Source organism: Prionailurus bengalensis, chromosome D3 (genome assembly GCF_016509475.1).
Source record: "Prionailurus bengalensis isolate Pbe53 chromosome D3, Fcat_Pben_1.1_paternal_pri, whole genome shotgun sequence".
Lineage (NCBI taxonomy): Eukaryota > Metazoa > Chordata > Mammalia > Carnivora > Felidae > Prionailurus > Prionailurus bengalensis.
Genome location: NC_057356.1, coordinates 26260904 through 26278705, shown reverse-complemented (window position 1 = coordinate 26278705; position 17802 = coordinate 26260904). Strand labels below are relative to the sequence as shown.

Sequence of the window (17802 nt, the reverse complement as noted above, 5' to 3'; positions counted from 1 at the left end):
CCGCTACTGAAAGGCAGAGCCTTGTGCGCATGTTGCCACAGTTGGACATCAAGGTTCTCGGCTGTAGCGCTGTGGACGTTTCAAGCCACATCAGCCTTTGTCGCAGGTGAGGCTATCTCGCGCGTCGCAGGATGTGGAACAGCATCCCTTGGCCTCCACCTGCTGAACGACGGCAGCCTCCCATCCCCCTTCCCTTGTGACAACCGGAAATGTCTATACACCTTACCAAATGTCCCTTGAGCACCAAGTCGGAAAACCACAGCTGTAAACAAAGCAGGCAGGGCCCTGCACCAGCTCCCTGATTTCCCAGCTGGGAAGCATCTTCCTGTCTGTACCGCTGCTGCATGAAACCTCAGCATTGGAGGGGGATGCCTGTGGCTTCTATGATGTCTTTGAAAGTATCACAGGAGTGGGTTTTAATGGATTTGCTTAATACGCATTCATTGCCTTTTAATTAGTGATGCTCTCGCCATCAATCACCAGAGTTTCCCTTTCTGTTCACGAAGGAATGCAGGCCGGTCTCCAAATGGCCCACTAGGGCATCCAGGCCTTAGACAAATAGGAGCTCGTTGGGTATTTTTAAAAAAATTGATTAAATGAGTGAATCCTAGCGCAGGATCACCATAGCATTGAGCATCCAGGTGGGGAGCTGAAGGAGGCAACAGGAAAGCTTCATCATCGTCCTTCTCTGCATTTTCTAGTTTCTCAGCCAAGCAAACTGGGGCCATTGAGTGCAGAGCCATCGGGGTTACTCTTTCATTAGCATTAGTGCCAGAGTGCCCAGCCCAGTATTTGATTCTAGAACGAGAGTGGGAAATCTCCGGGAGAAGGCGGCGTTCTATTCAGCAGGGTCCACTGGAGCTAACAAAGTAGGTAAACCAGGAAGGAAAGATTTTTATAGATATTGCTGAAATGAAACATTTTCTGTGCAAAGGGAAGGTGATTTGAGATGAATAAAATGCTAATTTTGTGTGAGTCACCACGCTGGGACCTCTAAATAAATGATCACATTTGGTAATCTTTAATGTTTTATTAAGACACTTGCCAAACACATGGAAAAAAGTAGAATGAATAATAGAATTCATGCTCATGCACCAAGCACCCACGGTTCACATAAATTAAAATTTTGCTGTATTACATTCAGATATTTTTAAGGACAGGAAACCCACGCCAAAAACAGCTGGTGGCCCCTTGGTTTCCATTCCCAAAGTCCGGCCCCTCCCACCTTCCTTCTTCCTTGCCTCCCAGAGGAAACCATCATCCTGAGGCTGGAATGTAGAATTCCACTGTATGTGTATTTAAACTTAACCACAGGGGCGCCTGGGTGGCTCAGTTGGCTCAGGTCATGATCTTGTGATTCGTGGGTTTGAGCACCACGTCGGGCTCTGTGCTGCCAGCTCAGACCCTGGAGCCTGCTTCAGAATCTGTGTCTCCCTCTTTCTCTGCCCCTCCCCCGCTCACTCTCACTCTCTCTCTCTCTCTCTCTCTCTCTCTCTCTGTCTGTCTCTCTCACTAACAAATAGACATTAAATTTTTTTAAAAAAGTTAACCACACACAGTACATACAATTTTGCATTTTACTTTGTTGCCTTCTTTTATGAGATCAGTCTATGATGATCCATGTAGCTCTAATTCATTTATCTTAAGTGCTACCCCATATTCTTTTTATTTTTAATTCTATTCTTCTGCTGGTGGATATGTAGTTGTTTTCATACAAAGACACAAAACTTCAGTGCCTAGTCTTATATCTGTCTTGCTGTGCACGTGGGCAAGAGTTTCTCCAGGGTATGCATATATTTTGAGATTACGTTTTTAGGTGCATCTCAGCTTATTATTGTTTTCTTTCCTTAGCAGATTGTTTTGATTATTAAATGGTCCCTCTTTCCTCAATCAATGGGTTTTGCCTTATGTTATTTTGCTTGATTTCTTTTAGTTAGCCTGCAAGACCGTTTTTTTTTTCATCCCTTCAGGTTCACCCTTTCCAAATGTGTATGTGAATGTGTTTTGTTTTCAGTGTTTTTAGTCTCAAACTTTTTATATGAGAATCTAATTCATTTACATTTATTGGAATAACTAATATATATGAAGTTACTTCTATTCTCCTATTTTGTGTTTAACATTTGTTGGCTTTTTGTCCCCTTCATTGCTTCTTCCTTTTTGAAAAAAAATTTTTAAATGTCTGTTTATTTTTGAGAGAGAGAGAGAGAGAGAGAGAGAGAGAGGCAGGGCAGAGTGGGGGAGGGCAGAGAGAGAGACACACACAGAATCCAAAGCATGGTCCAGGCTCTGAGCTGTCAGCACAGAGCCTGACGTGGTGTTTTAACTCCTGAACCATGAGATCATGACCTGAGCTGAAGTCGGATGCTTAACCGACTGAGCCACACGGGTGCCCCTCTTTGCTTCTTCTTATATTCTTTTCCTGCTCTTGGATACATTGGTAATGTTTTCTATGATCCCTTTTGTTCTCATGTTTGTTCTAAAGCTACAAACCATATTTCTATTCTTGTGGTAGATAACTAGTCATAATTTTTTCTAACATACGGTATTTGATTTTTACAACAATGCTGTGGGATAGGTATTATTAGTTCCTTCTTATAAATGATAGAAGTGAGGCTTAAAAACTAAAGGAAATTTCCCAAGATCATATAGCTTGTTAGTGGCCTAAGTGGGTTTGAAATGGGATCCATATTATTTGAAAGCCCTGTATTTTTGAAACCTAGTGCTATGCTGCTTAAAAATGATTAAGGTCCAGGGGTGCCTGGGTGGCTCAGTCAGTCAAGCGTCCAACTTCAGCTCAGGTCATGATCTCAGAGCTTATGAGTTCGAGCCCTGCATCAGGCTCTGTGCTGACAGCTCAGAGCCTGGAGCCTGCTTCAGATTCTGTGTCCCCCTCTTTCTCTGCCCCTCCCCTGCTCATGCCCTCTCTCTCTCTCTCCTCTCTCTCTCTCAAAAATACATTAACATTGGGGCGCCTGGGTGGCGCAGTCGGTTAAGCGTCCGACTTCAGCCAGGTCACAATCTCGCGGTCCGTGAGTTTGAGCCCTGCGTCAGGCTCTGGGCTGATGGCTCGGAGCCTGGAGCCTGTTTCCGAGTCTGTGTCACCCTCTCTCTCTGCCCCTCCCCCGTTCATGCTCTGTCTCTCTCTGTCCCAAAAAAAAAAAAATACATTAACATTAAAATAGTTAAAAATGATGAAGGTCCAAAAAATGATAAATATCCAGTTAATTAGAATCATAGTTTTGTTGACCATATTGATTTTTTTTAGAATGTTATTCATTCTCTCTCCTAGTCTCAATTTCCCCTTCTGTAAAGTGGCTTCCATTATCTCCAATGGCATTTACAAATTGCATTTTAAAGGACTCAGGGATCTTTGTCAACAGACATTCTTTTCAAATGTTTATTTATTTTTGAGAGAGAGAAAGAGTGAGCAGGGGAGGGGTAGAGAGAGAGGGGGACAGAGGATCTGAATTGGGCTCTGCACTGACAGCAGAGAGCCCGATGTGGGGCTCGAACTCACGAACTGTGAGACCATGACCTGAGCCGAAGTCGAATGCTTAACCGACTGAGCCACCCAGGTGTCCCGACAACAGACATTTAACAACAGCCCCAGACAATTTGGCGTTATGATAAATGTTGAAACAGTTGAGGTTTGAATATAGTTTCCCAAAACAACACTAAACATCATTTAGATTTATTGGTTAATTATTCACCAGCTTTATCCAAATTTGAATCTTTGTGCTACAGAATGCAAACTTGCCGAATGACATTTATTTCCCATTAACCTAATGAGCTTTCTCTCTCTCTCTCTCTCTCTCTCTCTCTCTTTTGCCCTCCTCTCTTGTAACGATTCATTATGAAGAGGAGGGTGACTTGGACTGAGATTTTGTTGTAAGTTTTGTTTGCAAAGACCCCTCTGCAAAGGAGATGGGGTGGTCGCATTTTCAGGGTCTTCAGTAAGTTGATAGACTCTGAGCCGTGGTCAGCGCCAACATTAGGGAGTGTTCCTGACACCAACCTGCTCCACAGGCAAATGAATGCTCTTTATACTCTTGGGATGTATAAAGATCAAGAACAGACATAGAGATAAGAAAGATGCTAATATGCTGCTTGAATGCAATCATAGTAATGAACCTGGGCTCGAGTTAGTGATTCAGGACTCAGGTTCCCCTAGGCTCTGACGTGCAGTGGTTAGAGACTTGCATTCTAATAGTGAGCTGTCCAGGGTCCTGCACAGCCACTCTGTGACCTTGGGGAGAGCACTTTCTCTATGTCAGTTTCACCCGCTGTACCTCCATTTTCCCGAGACGGTACATACTTAAAGAGTCCCCACCGCTCACAAGACATGAGCTGGCCCCAGGCCCCCTGCCCCACCTCTGTGTTTTACACCCTCATGCTAATCACTCAGAACCAGATATACAAGACTTTCTCAGCCCTCTGTCTTTGCTCATGGCATGGCTTCTTCCTGAAATGCCCTTCCCACAGCTCACCTGGCTCCCACTTACCTAAGACTCTTGCGGATCCCCTCCCAGCCTGAGCTGGGCGATGCTCCTCCCAAGCACGCTTTCCCTTAAATTAAAAAGCAGAACACATCTCTTGTATCGTACATTTCCCTACAATTACCCCTTTCTGGCCAGGACAGCTGGATTCCTATCCAAACTTCCATTTCATAGCTGTGTGACCTTGGGCTGGTTACTTCCCCCTCTGTAGGCATCAGCTTCATCATCTGTCAAATGGGACTCCTAATACTACATACCTCATAGATGCTTCATGAAGACCAAACGTGTTAATTTCCCTAAAGGGTTTCGAACCGGGTCTGACACTTAGCTCCCTTTAAACGTAAGCTATTGGGGCGCCTGGGTGGCGCAGTCAGTTAAGCGTCTGACTTCAGCCAGGTCACGATCTCGCGGTCCGTGAGTTCGAGCCCTGCGTCGGGCTCTGGGCTGATGGCTCAGAGCCTGGAGCCTGTTTCCGATTCTGTGTCTCCCTCTCTCTCTGCCCCTCCCCCGTTCATGCTCTGTCTCTCTCTGTCCCAAAAATAAATAAACGTTGAAAAAAAAATTAAAAAAAAAAGTAAGCTATTACTGCATTTTATAAAGGCAATAATAATAACGTCTATTTTTAAGAGATTGTCACAGGAGTTAGATGCAGTAACATGTGACAAAGGGCCTGGCACAATGCCCCGTCCTGATCTCAGCTCAGCAGGTGAGATTATATAACATATATATATATATATATGTATATATATATACACACACACACACACACACACACACATTAGACTAGCACTTAAAACTTAACAAAGCAATACATCTGAGAACAAAGAGGCTATATTCGAAGAACCAACTCATTTTTCAAAGAATTCAAAGCTAGTTGCCGAGAAATAGTAATGCGTAATCTAGAGGAGTGCATTCTAGGTCATCAGACAATACTCATAATTCTTTATATTTGTAAAGCACTTGACAGCATGCAAAGTGCTTTCTGATCCATTATCATGCCTGATCCTTGTCTTATCTCAACATGGAGGGTAGAGATTATTTTTTTCACCTTATTTTTACAGACAAGGAGATTCGGGTTCAGAGAGGTCGTATGATTCAGCCATCCTTCCCAATGTCAGCAAATGGCGAGCCAGGGTTTAAAACCGGGGCCACCCCATTCTCAACCCCACCTTCTTTCTAGAATATTCTGGGGCATTCTGAGCATCCCAGGAAATGGTTGTTGAGAGGCACAGGTATCCAGGTGGGTAGAAATTGGGTCCCATGGCTGAAACACACCTACACCCCATTTTCTTGAAAACTCCCCATCTGATAGATGGTGCTGTGTTCTTTCCGCTGGTCTCTGGAGAGTCCGAGAAGGGAGCTGTTAGTTTCTTTTTCTTTTTTTTAATTATTTATTTTGAGAGAGAGAGAGAGAGAGCACTAGCAGGGGAGGGGCAGAGAGAGAGAGGGAGAAAGAAAGAATCCCAAGCAGGCTCTGCACAGGCAGTGCAGAGCTCAGCATGGGGCTTGAACTCATGAACCGTGAGCCGAAACCAAGAGTCGGAGGCTTAACCGATGGAGCCACCCAGGCACCCCAAGGGGCTGTTAATTTCTTCTAGAGTTTCAGAGGTGCTCCCCTAGTGTTTTTCCAGTAGGCACTGTTCGTAGGTGAGACTGTGGACTGTCGCTGTTTCATGCCGGTCCTCTGGGGAACCTTGTGCCTCTCTCTGTTTGTTGGCCGCTGGGAGTTGTCACCCTCCTGGTGCCGAGTCCAGGAACGTGGCTTCTGCAGGGGCCACTGGACAGCTGCCCGCTCAGAGGGCCTACAAGTTCAGGGATTTGGGGGAAGGAATGTGCTTACTTCTTGGGTAACAACTTTTTGCAGAAAATGACCTCATGCCTTAACCTGGCAGAAGGGACCAGCTCGAGGGACAGCAAAACTTGACTTAGATCTCCAAAAACAGCACAGCTATATTAAGCACCATTTACTGAAGCATAACATATAGGCAGAGAAGCATACCGGACCCCTCCCGTACAGCTCAATGCATTTTCATAAACTCAGAGAAGTACCACTCACATGAATAGCATTAAGGGGCTCCCGAGTTCTGCCCTATCTAGTCCCTGCCCCTGCAGGGAAACTGCTGTCCTCACTTCTGTCACCAGAGGGCCTCCCCTGCCCTGTAGGCTCTCACAAGGTGGGGAGAGGCCATATTGATGGCTTTGGTGCCAACCACGAGACATAGTGACTTTGGATCCTTACAGGCTGTGATGGCAGCTTTGGGAACAGCTTATTAGGCATTTGGCTAAACACCTTTCTAATTCCCACAACAGCCCCGTGCGGTTGATGTCGTTCCCATTTTGCAGATGTGGAAACTGAGGTTCGGGGAGGAGAAGGGTCTTGTCCAAGGTCCCACAGTGGGAGAGGCAGAGGCAAGATTTAAACCCAGGGAGTCTGGTTCCGGAGAACTTGGACCCTGGCCACTGCTTTGCCATCTTAGCTCACGAGAGCCTTCCCTTGGCTTCCAGATCGGCCATCGGGACTTTGACGTGGAGAAGCGTCTCCGGAGGGACCTCAAAAGGACTCACGCACTACTGTCTGACGTGCAGCTCCTTCTGGGGAGCATGGAGGATAGCAAGACGTCGGTCAGCAAGGAGGAGCTGGAGAAAGTGCACAGCCAGGTGGGTGTCGTGGGTCCCCTCAGGACCAGGCTGGGGAGGGTGCTGCAGCCAGCCAGGGCATGGGGATAGGGGTGGCCACTGCACTGACGTCCGACCTTCACAGACCTGCATGAAGAAGGGGGACACCGAGGGGCTGAGCATGCCACATGGAGGTGGCTTATAAGTGAGAAGGAGGGGTTTATAAATGACCAAGAAGTCCAGTTTCCTTCTTCAGGGTGGAGGCAGAAGGCAGCCCGAGGGCACGGGCAGATCGGGGGCCCGTGGCAGAATGGCCGAGGGCAGCACGCGTGCGCATGTGTGGTGGCCAGGTGGTGCCCACCCAGGCTGGGTATGAAACAACGGGTAGTCATGTTGATAAAGCAAAGCCTAAACCGCCACCACCACCACCAATAGCCATTTGCCAGTTAGAATTGTAATGATGCGGATCTCTGGCCGTCTCACCTTCTGGAGCGCCCACCATGTAGCGTTTACTCTGTATGGGATGGGGCACTGAGTTCTGTACCGAGGTCTCCAGGATTCTCATCTCCATTTTCCAAGGGAGGGGACTGGGAGACAAGGAGGGCAGGAGACCCACCCCAAGGCAGCTAGAAAGTGTCAGAGCCAGGATTCGAACTCAGGACTCCACCCTCCCTGGCTGCCCCCGGGGAGGAGTGGAGGCAGATGGGAGGTGAGACCAGGCAGGAGCCAAGGACCTGGGGAGATGGGACGACGGGCTTGGGTGCTGCCCAGTGCAGACAGTGCAGCCCATGGAGGCAGGTGTTGAGAGGCGTGAGATGTTCAGATTCCGCGGGGTGGGGTGGGGGGAGGTTGGCGGACTTGGGGAGAGAGGTCTCAAGGCGGAATATCACAGCAGGGACACGGGACTTGCTACCTGACCCATGCAGGGACAGGGACCAGGGGAGTGAGCTGGAAATAACGCAGGGGAGCTGAGAGCCCCACTGGGGGTGTGGTGCCCTTGCATTTGGTGTCACTTCTAAGTCCATCGTTTCCTGCTAATAAACGGCATGTGCTGAATCCAGGTGTGGAGAGACGGAAGGCATTTCCATGCTGCCCTCACCACCTCACCTTCTCAGAGTGTTGCCCTCTGTTCTTTCTCCTTCTCTGGCCTTCTATCACGTAGCCTCAGTGCTGCCACATGGCTGCGGGCTACTCTATCTCCACAGAATATCCCCAGAAACTTAGATGGGTTATCTGTACTTTTCGGACCCTCAGGCAAAAAGATACACTTCCGGAGGGCAAGGCTCTGCTTTAACCATGTCTGGTGGTACCTGTCCAGTCCATTGCCCATAATAAATACTGAATAAATGCCTGCCTGTTGAATTCAGTGGGGTCCTCTGCCTCATTTGACAAGTGAGAAAACTAGGGAACAGAGAGGGTGAGGGATTTGCCTGAGGTCACACAGCCAGTCAAAGGCAAAGCTGGGCCTTGAACCCGCTTTCCCTGACTCCAAAACCACTGACTGCTCTTCTCTCTTCCTTCTGGAGGAGCTCAAGAAGGTCAGCAGGTCCCCAGGAAGGCAGCGGGAGGCAGCAGAGTCTAGCTCCAGGTGGTAGAAACCGGATCCAGATCTTTCTCTGCTTCCTGTCTCCGGTGTCAGTTTCCTGTCTATAAAATGAAAGGTTTCGGGTAGCAATTGGTTAGCTAAGGGAGAAAACCTTGTTTTCCTTTTAAACAAAATTCCAGCCTCGATTCAGATTTCACGAGTTTCCCCGTTCATTCTTGGATTCCGTGCATTCCCGTTCCAGGATCCAACCAACCCAGGGCACGACACTGTGTTGGGTGGTCTGGCCTGCCCAGTGTCCTCTGGTCTGGGACAGGTTCCAGTCTTGCCTTGCTTCTCATGACCTTGACAGTTTTGAGGAGGACTGGCCAGGTATTCTGTAAAGTGTCCCCCCAGTCTGGCTTTGTGTGATGCTTTTGTCATGATTGGACCAGGTTGGTAGGTTTGGGGAGAGACCTCCCCGGAGGTGCAGTGCTGTGAAACCTGAAGACGCTGAAGGGCCTCCTCTCTTAATAATCCTATTAATTAATGCTCTGCTGTATCTGCTAATGCTCTTTCAGGGTGACCAACCACCCTGGCTTGTCCTGGACTGTCCTGCTTTTAAGGCAAACCCTATTCTCCGCATGGCCGTGTCAGAAAACTAGAATCCCCTGGGCTTAAGTGCACCCTTGTACTCAATCTCATTACCCTTCTTACTCCCTGGGGAAGGGAAGTGACCTCGCGCCCATTTTACAGGTGGGGAAGTCCTGTCCGGAGATGGGAAGTGACGTGTCCGGCAGCTAAGTGGCAGAGCTGGGATTCATATCCAGGGCTCGTGATTCTAACTGCAGAATCTAGGGGTTCCTTGACCTTTCTCTTTGGCTGGCCACGTGGGTGGAAGACGCTTAGCCTTTTGACTTGCCTCAAGTGGGCAGAGATGTCTGAGCACTTGGTCAGGATCCAGGCATGTCAGGCTCCTGCAGCCCCCTTGGCAGGGGGCCAGCTGCTCTTCCTGCCTCCCACCAAAATATTCCTGATGCCACAGCATCCAAATGTCCCCGTCCCCACAGGTGATTGTTCTCAAAAAGGAACCATGATGGTTTTGTTCGTTCTTTTCCTTCCTTTTTAAAGTATTCATGAGCAACCTTCCTCGGCAGGGTTAAAATGTGTGTTCTTGACAAATGGTGGTATTTAATGAAGGCGCCTCGAGCTGAATCAAAGAGCTTCATTCTTCTGAAAGTCCTTCTTCCCCATCTCTGCATCCGGCTCCTATCAAAGGGAATTCACAGCCTTGGCTTTCTGTTGCTGTTGTCATGGAAATCGTTATAAGGATGGTTTCGCGTGGACCAGAGGTCAGGGTACAGTTGCTTTGGTTCCCAGCACACGTGTCCCGGATGCCGGAGTCAGAGCTAATCAAATAAAGCAGTGATGACATTGGGCATCACTGTGTTTCCTCTCCGAGGGAAGGTATTTGTCCTTTACCTGAAGGCTCCAGGGACCGAGGCAGAGAGAGCAGAGAGGAGGGGGAAGAGAGAGGGAGCTAACTTTGCTACTGACTGTGCCGTAAGTGCTGGGTATGGCACTGAACGACTTCCTTCCTTCCTTCCTTCCTTCCTTCCTTCCTTCCTTCCTTCATGATCTATGCAGCACCTACTGTGAGTCAGGTGATATGCTCCATCTAGGCGGATAATGGTTAGTAAGGCAGGTACCCTCCGCCGTGAAACTCACATCTGATGGAAAAGGAGGCAAGCAAACAATGATAGAAATAAGTAGAAACATCTCACACCTTGATATGGGGACTAAAGGCAATAAATGGAGTTCTGGAATAGGCAATTGCAAGGGGTCCCGTTGAGCCTGGGTGGTCGGCTCAACTACCCTGGGAGAAGGAGGAGCAGACAGGGACCTGAACACGCAGGACCTGGAAGGCTTGGGTTTTACACGAAGGGTCGTGCAAAGCCATTGGGAGGTTTTGAGCAGAGAGTGACATAACCCGATTCGCGGTTGAGAGGCTCGCTCTTCTGTGCGGAGACTAGACGTGAAGAGGATGGCAATGCCGTTAGGAGGCTAGAATACCCTTCCAGGCCGGAGGAGATGGTCATCTGGGCTAAGTGGTGACAGAGCTGGCTAGAAGGGACAAACCTGGGGCTGGTTTGAAAGTTAGGGGGCTCGTAGACTTTCTGGTGGCAGCAGTAAGTGTGCTATTTAGATAATCTTTACTGTAACCACAGGAGGTGGGTACTTCTATTATTGACCTGTTTAACAAAGATACAATCTCTGAGAGGTTGAGTAACTTACCCAAGGGCACACAGCAATATATGTCCGAAAGCTGTGAATGCCACCAGTTCTGTGTCCATGCAACTTGGCTGGTATAGTATGGGTCCTATTGACATTGAGCACCTACTATGTACTAGGCTTTTCTGTGGTGTCTTGGGGTCCCCAAACTTGGCCGCACATCAGAGAACTTAAGCACTGTTTAAAAATCACAGATTCTGGATCCCACCCCCAGGTAGTCTTTTCTTTGTCTTTCTTCATTAAGTCTGGGTTGGCACCCAGTATCTACATTTTTTAGGACTGGCATCTGGGAATCGTGGGCCTCATTTATCTCTCAAAACACCCTTTCCAATTCCGTGGCGACACGTCCATTTCATAGATGAGAAAACTGATGGCGAGGTTACCTTAGTGGGACGGACCTTCATTCGGCCGTCTCAACATTAATTAAATTTGAGTCAAGAGGACTGGATCTGGCAGCTGCTAAACTCGTGACGTTCAACGCGCAGCGTGACCTCCCAGAGACTTTTTCCCAAAGTGGAGAGTTCGCGTCGCTTGATGGCCCAGAGCTCGTGGGGGGCTGATGAGGTCAAAGCCGCAAGGTTCTCGGGGGGCTGATGAGGTCCAAGCAGCAAGGTTCTCAGAAACATGACCAGGCCCTGCTGCCCTTCTAGCTCAGTAACTGTGGTGTGGAAGAGCCCAGAGAAAGGTTTACTCTCTCAGGGCACGGACAAGGGAATTGCTTGAATGCACCTATTAAAAAACTCATGCATTCAGCAAATATTGATGTGGTCTGAACTCTGGGACCCATGGGAGGCCAGGCTGCAGGGATAAGGAGGAGACAGCATGGGGGGGTATGTTGATAGTTGGGTTTAGTGAGCGTGGCTAAGGGGTTTGGGTTTTATCCCAAAGGTGATGGGGAGCCATAGAGAGTTACAGGGTAGAGATGGGCATGGTCAGATGGGCATGGGGATTCCAGGCCCCAGCTGAAGCTCTGATGTGCGGCGGGCCAGGCCTAACCAGCAGCATGGGAGAGTTCCCTTTGAGCATCTTCCAGAATCTCTGGATTCTGCCCTTAGTGGACAGGCATCCCCTCGGCCCATTGCCCCGGCGTCTAGGACCCCGAGAGAATTATTTGGCTCTTTTCACCCAGTTTCCTTCCACTGGGAGCCTTGGATATATCTCTGATAATACCGTGGTTTAAGACCCTTGTGATAAATCATGGAAGAGTCCTAGAACTTTTGGCGTTCAAATCCTGCCTCTGCTGCCTAATTAGCTGTATGATTTGGGGTGAGACATCCTGTGTTGCAGCCTCCTTTTCCTCATGTACAAAGGGACATGAGGGACGCCTGGCTGCCTCAGTCACTTAGGCATAAGACTTCAGCTCAGGTCACAATCTCCCGGTTTGTGGCTTTGAACCCCGTGTCGGGCTCTGTGCTGACAGCTCAGAGCCTGGAACCTGCTTCGGATTCTGTCTCCCTCGCTCTCTGCCCCTCCCCCGCTCTCACCTTGTCTCTCTCTCCCTCTCTCTCAAAACATTAATAAAAAGTCTTTTGAAATAAAAAGGGGCATGATATTCCCAGGCCCGGGGCTGGTTTAAAGAACGCTATGACTGTGCATTTGCAAGAATTCTCTAAAATAAAAACTTGAAGACCATGATTTTTAAAACGTAGAGCTCCCCGCTGGCTCCCTCATCCGAGTCACAGGGGTTGACTGCCGGAAGACTTTGGTTTCTGGGCAAACGATTTTACAAGACCTCGTAGCACAGACTAGGCAGGGCGATGTGTGGGGATGATCTAAAGACACCTGTTCTTTAGGAGCAATTACTAATTAATTCCCATGGAATGTTTCCACTGGAAACAAACTAATCTGGAGACAGAAGCAATCCCAACAACCAAGATACGTAATTGAGATCATCGCCGTGCGTAAATAACATCTGTGAGAAGCAGATGCTGGCACCTGGCTCCCACAAGACCCTGGAAGAGGACGTTTTCTCCAGGACACTGGTTGCTTTCATTTTTTTTTCCCATTCAATTCACGCTTTTGACCTTTGTATCTTCCCCCAAAGGGAATACGGTATTTGCTTTTTGCGAAATGGAGACCCCCAAGCTCTTTCCTTTACTTCATTCATACTGGGGACCGTGTTCCCCCTCTTCGTGCTGAGTACAAAGCTGTCACCAAGTCTCAGTCATTGTACCCCCAAATGGCCCTTCAATCCTTCCCCTTTGACACCCCCCCGCCCCGCCCACTGATCACCCACCATCAGTATTTCTTTTTTTTTTTCTTTTTTTTTTTTAATTTTTTTTAACATGTATTTATTTTTGAAGGAGAGAGAGACAGTGTGAGTGGGGGAGGGGCAGAGAGAGAGAGAGAGAGAGAGGCACAGAATCTGAAGCAGGCTCCAGGCTCTGGGCTGTCAGCACAGAGCCCAATGCGGGGCCAGAACTCACAAACCGTGAGATCATGACCTGAACCGAAGTCGGACGCTTAACCGACTGAGCCACCCAGGTGCCCCCCACCATCAGTATTTCTCATGCTGGCCCCTGGTCTGGTCCAAGCAATCTTTCTGCCACCTGATCTTCGGAGGAAGAATTTTAAAATTTACATACAGTCTTGGCTTTTTGTGTTCAAGATCCGTCACTGGCTTCCATCATCCTCAGAATACAATGCAGGTTCTCCAACGTGACCTTTACGGGTGCCAAGTCTGGCTCCCATGCTCCTGACATGTCTGACCAGCAGCTTAGGGACAGCTTGGGGTTGCTCACACCTGTCTCATCACTTTCCGGCCTTTGCCCAGGCTGTGCCTTTGGCCAGACTCCTGCTTCTCTCTTCTAAAGCCTGTTTGCCTGGTGACCATCTAGTTCTCTTCCTTTTGTTTTTGTGTTTTTTTAATGTTTATTTATTTTTGAGAGACAGAGGGGGAGAGAGAGACAGAGTGCGAATGGAAGAGGGGCAGAGTGAGAGAGAGAGAGAGAGAGAGAGAGAGAGAGAATCCAAAGCAGGCTCCAGGCACAGAGCCCAACCTGGGGCTCAAACTCACGAACTGTGAGATCATGACCTGAGCCAAAGTCAGATGCTTAACCCAGTGAGCCAGCCAGACGCCCCCGTCTAGTTCTCTTCTGAGCTTGGGTGTGGGCATCATTTCTGGGAGCCATCTCTGACCCCCATGAGCTGGCTGAGGGCCCACCCCTCTGGGCTCTCTCTGTCTGCTGGGTTTACCTCTGGGGTGGCACATTCTCTCGCAGTGTATTCCGAGGACAATGGAAGCCACTAATAGACCTTGGACACAAAAAGCCGAGACTGTATATAAATTTTAAAATTCTGTCTCTGAAGATCAGGTGGCAGGAGGATTGCTTGGACCAGGCCAGGGGCCAGCAGACATGAGAACCCCGCATGAGAAATACAGGGGGTGGGTGATAAGTTAGGGCAGTGAAAGGGGAAGGATTGAAGGGCCTTTGGGGGGTACAATGACTGAGACTTGGTGACATTCTCTCACAGTCACCACCTTTGCTTGCTTGTGTCCCCCCTTTACCATCCAGCTCCTTCAAGGGAGACACTGGGCGAATAAGTAAACATACCAAGAGACTGGTCCAAAGTCACAAAGGTAGTAAGAGATGAAGCTGGGATTTGAACCCACGGACATCAACAAAAGGGAGTTTAAAGCTGCTACTACCCACCCCCCCCCATGAATGTATCTCCTGTCGGCCCTCTGCCATCTCCGGGTCCTCACGTCCCTGCGGGAATCCCGGGGTGCTCCTACAGGCCCTTCCACCGGGGGAGTCCAGCTCAGTTTCTGTCCCTTCGGGGGGGCCCCTTGAGCCTGGTGTATCTTCTATGTGAACTCCCAGCCACGGCTAGGCAACATCCTTAGCACCCCCCCCCCCCGACCCCCACCACTAGTGTGCAGAAGACCGATAACCCTTGATTTATCCCCAGTGCCCTTAGGCAGGATGTTTGTCACCATGTGTCACCCATGCTTCCACGAGACATTGAAAATAATTAATAAGCTCTGGGAAGATGAGTCTGATGGGAATCTTTCGTGTGAGTGAGCACCTTCCTCCCCAGCCAGGAACCACGAGACAGGTGGCCTGGGTATTTTATTCAAAGAGACAAAAAAAATTTTTTTTTTTCCTTTTTAAAGATGATGTTGGAGTGAATTGACTCAATATTAACATAACCTCCTGTCAGAGGAGATAAAAACCAAATTGTAATTGGGTGAAAACATGGTTATCGCGGCCCATTCGCCCCACAAATATTGACACTTCCAATGCTGTTACAAATGGAGAAAGGCTGGTTTTATGATAGGCCGGGGGTGCTGTCTACGCATCTCCCCAAAAGGACCCGTGACAGTTGAGAGCTGTGGAGGGCCAGGCCCCCGGAGCAACCGGCCATCCCCCAGCGTCATCACAGACGTCTTCACAGTCATGATATTGGTGGCAGGCATGCGGCTGGTTCGGGACCAAGCGTGGGACCAAGCGCTTAGATGCCATGACTTAATTTGCAACCCCCCCCCCCCAACCCACTTGAGTGTAGTGAACGCCATGTGAGCAGGACCTCTTCTGTTGGGGACCAGAGTGTAGGAGTGCGTCCGCACACCCCAGGTGCTCTGTGGATCAGTGGGGACTCCCAGGATGGGCCGTGAGTTTTGGTGGGAAGCAGCCCCCTCATTTCAGGTAGGAGGGAGCCCAGCATATAGGAGACTTGCCCAAAGCCACAGAGTTTGGGGGGAAGTGGGATTTCTTTTTTAAATAACGTATTTTGAAGGAATTTCAAGCTTAAAGTGGCAAGAATAGTTAAGAGGATGCCTGTTTATCCTTCATTTAGATTCATCAATTTGTGGGGCACCTGGGTGGCTCAGTTGGTTAAGCGTCCAAGTCTTGGTTTCTGCTCAGGTCATGATCTCACGGTTCGAGAGTCCAAGCCCCGCATCAGGCTCTGGGAAAAGCCTGCTTGGGATTCTCTCTCCCCCCCTCTCTCTCTGACCCTCCCCTGCTCTCTGTGTCTCTAGGTAAATAAATAAACTTTAAAAAAGATTCATCAGTTTGTAACATTCTACCACATTTGCTTTCTCATTTTTTCTTGTTCTGAATCATCGAAAAACCAGTTACAAACACAATGCCCCTTTGTTCCGCTCAAAACGGAAAATTTCACGTTGATAAAATACTGTTTTCTAATCCAGAGGGTCAACGAACTATGACCCACAGGCCAAATCCAGCTCAAATCCAACTGCCTATTTCTTGTTGTTGTTGTGTCTGGTTTGTTTGTTTGTTTGGTTGGTTTTTGATTTTTCTTTTTGCCACAGCCTGAGAGCTGAGAATGGTTTTCATGTGTGTGTGTGTGTGTGTTTTTAATTATTTATTTACTTTGAGAAGGAGAGAGACAGAGAGAGAGAGAGAGAGAGAGAGAGAGAGAGCACAAGTGGAGAAGGGACAGAGAGAGCGGGGGAGAGAGAGAGAATCCCAAGCAGGCTATGCACTGTCAGCACAGAGCCCAACGCAGGGCTCAGAGTCACGAACCATGAGATCATGACCTGAACTGAAGTTGGGTGCTCAACCGACTGAGCCACCCAGGTGCCCCTGGTTTTCATGTTTTTCAATGGCTACATTAAAGTAGTTAGATAAGTGGGGTGCCTGGGTGGCTCAGTCAGGTGAGTGTCCAGCTCAGGTTATGATCTCACGGCTCGTGAGTTCAAGCCCCGCGTTGGGCTCTGTGCTGACAGCTCAGAGCCTGGAACCTGCTTCGGATTCTGTGTCCCCCTCTCTCTCTGCCCCTCTCTGACTTGTGCTTGGTTTCAGTCTCTCAAAAATAAATAAACCCTAAGAAAAATTTTAAAAGAAAAGCAGTTAGGTAAGTATGGTACCTACATACAGATATCTATATCTATATCTATATCTATATCTATATCTATATCTATATCTATCTAATCTATCATCCATCGTCTATCTATGTACCATTCATTTTTGCCTCTTTGCCTGCAAAGCCAAACATATTTACTATCTGGTCCTTGAACAGAAAGTTTGCCAGCCCCCAATATTATCTGCTGACGATTCAGATTTTGTCCATTGCCCTCATCAATGTTCTTCATAACAAGTTTTCTCCGTGTTCAGGATCCAACACAGGATGCAGAAGTGTTTGTGCTTCGTTTTCATGATGTTATGGCCCCTCAGTCTTTCCGTCTCTGTCTTTCCTGATGCTGGCACTTTGGGAGGGGTTCACGCCAGCCGTGTTCACCCTTCCATTCAGGTGAACTGGAATTTGAGCACCTGTATTTGTAATGTCGGAGCCTTTGGGTTTTGTGCAGGTTTGAGGGTGTTCTTGGGGCATGGGACTTCTGATTTTAAAACCAGAAACGTCCCCGGCAAACAGGGGTGAGTCGCCCATCCTAGGGCCGGCATCTCCAGCACCGAGGAATTGTGAGGAAGATAAAGGAAGGTACCCGTGGGTTTCGGGGAGGGGGGGATGAGCCAGATGCCCTCTTGAGTGCCTTTTCTCGATTATCTGCTCATTGTTGCTCTTTGGATGGATTCCTACCGTCCACATGTGTTGGCCGGTGTCTTGCTTTTTTTGCTCCATTTATGCGTGCAAGATTTACGGGTATTATCGTATGTCGCAGTTGGTTCATTCTCCTTGCTATTTCTGAGACTATATCACAATCTAGCCATTGTGCTGTTGATGGGCATGTAGGTTGCATCCAGATTTTGGTGATTAAGAATACAGCCTCTGTGGGCATTTCTTCCCCGTGTTATTTTATTCGGGAGGCAGGCGGGTGTGTGTGTGCATCTCTGTAGGGTGTAGACCTAAAAGTGTAGAATCTCTGGGTCACAGTACACCTGTTTCTTTAACTGCGGTCGATGTAGCCAAATGGTTCTCCCGAGTGTCCGTAGACACGTTTACTCCGGC

The 17802-nt window shown here is 48.6% G+C and overlaps 1 protein-coding gene across 2 annotated transcripts in view; it reads left to right on the top strand.

Annotated features, from left to right (window-relative positions):
* MYO18B (myosin XVIIIB) overlaps positions 1-17802 on the top strand; it is a 258283-nt gene that overhangs the window by 151168 nt on the left and 89313 nt on the right. For both annotated transcript variants that reach the window (XM_043558069.1, XM_043558070.1), the window contains exon 34: positions 7002-7154. In XM_043558069.1, the coding sequence (XP_043414004.1) occupies positions 7002-7154 (153 nt within the window). The remainder of the gene's footprint in view (positions 1-7001; positions 7155-17802) is intronic.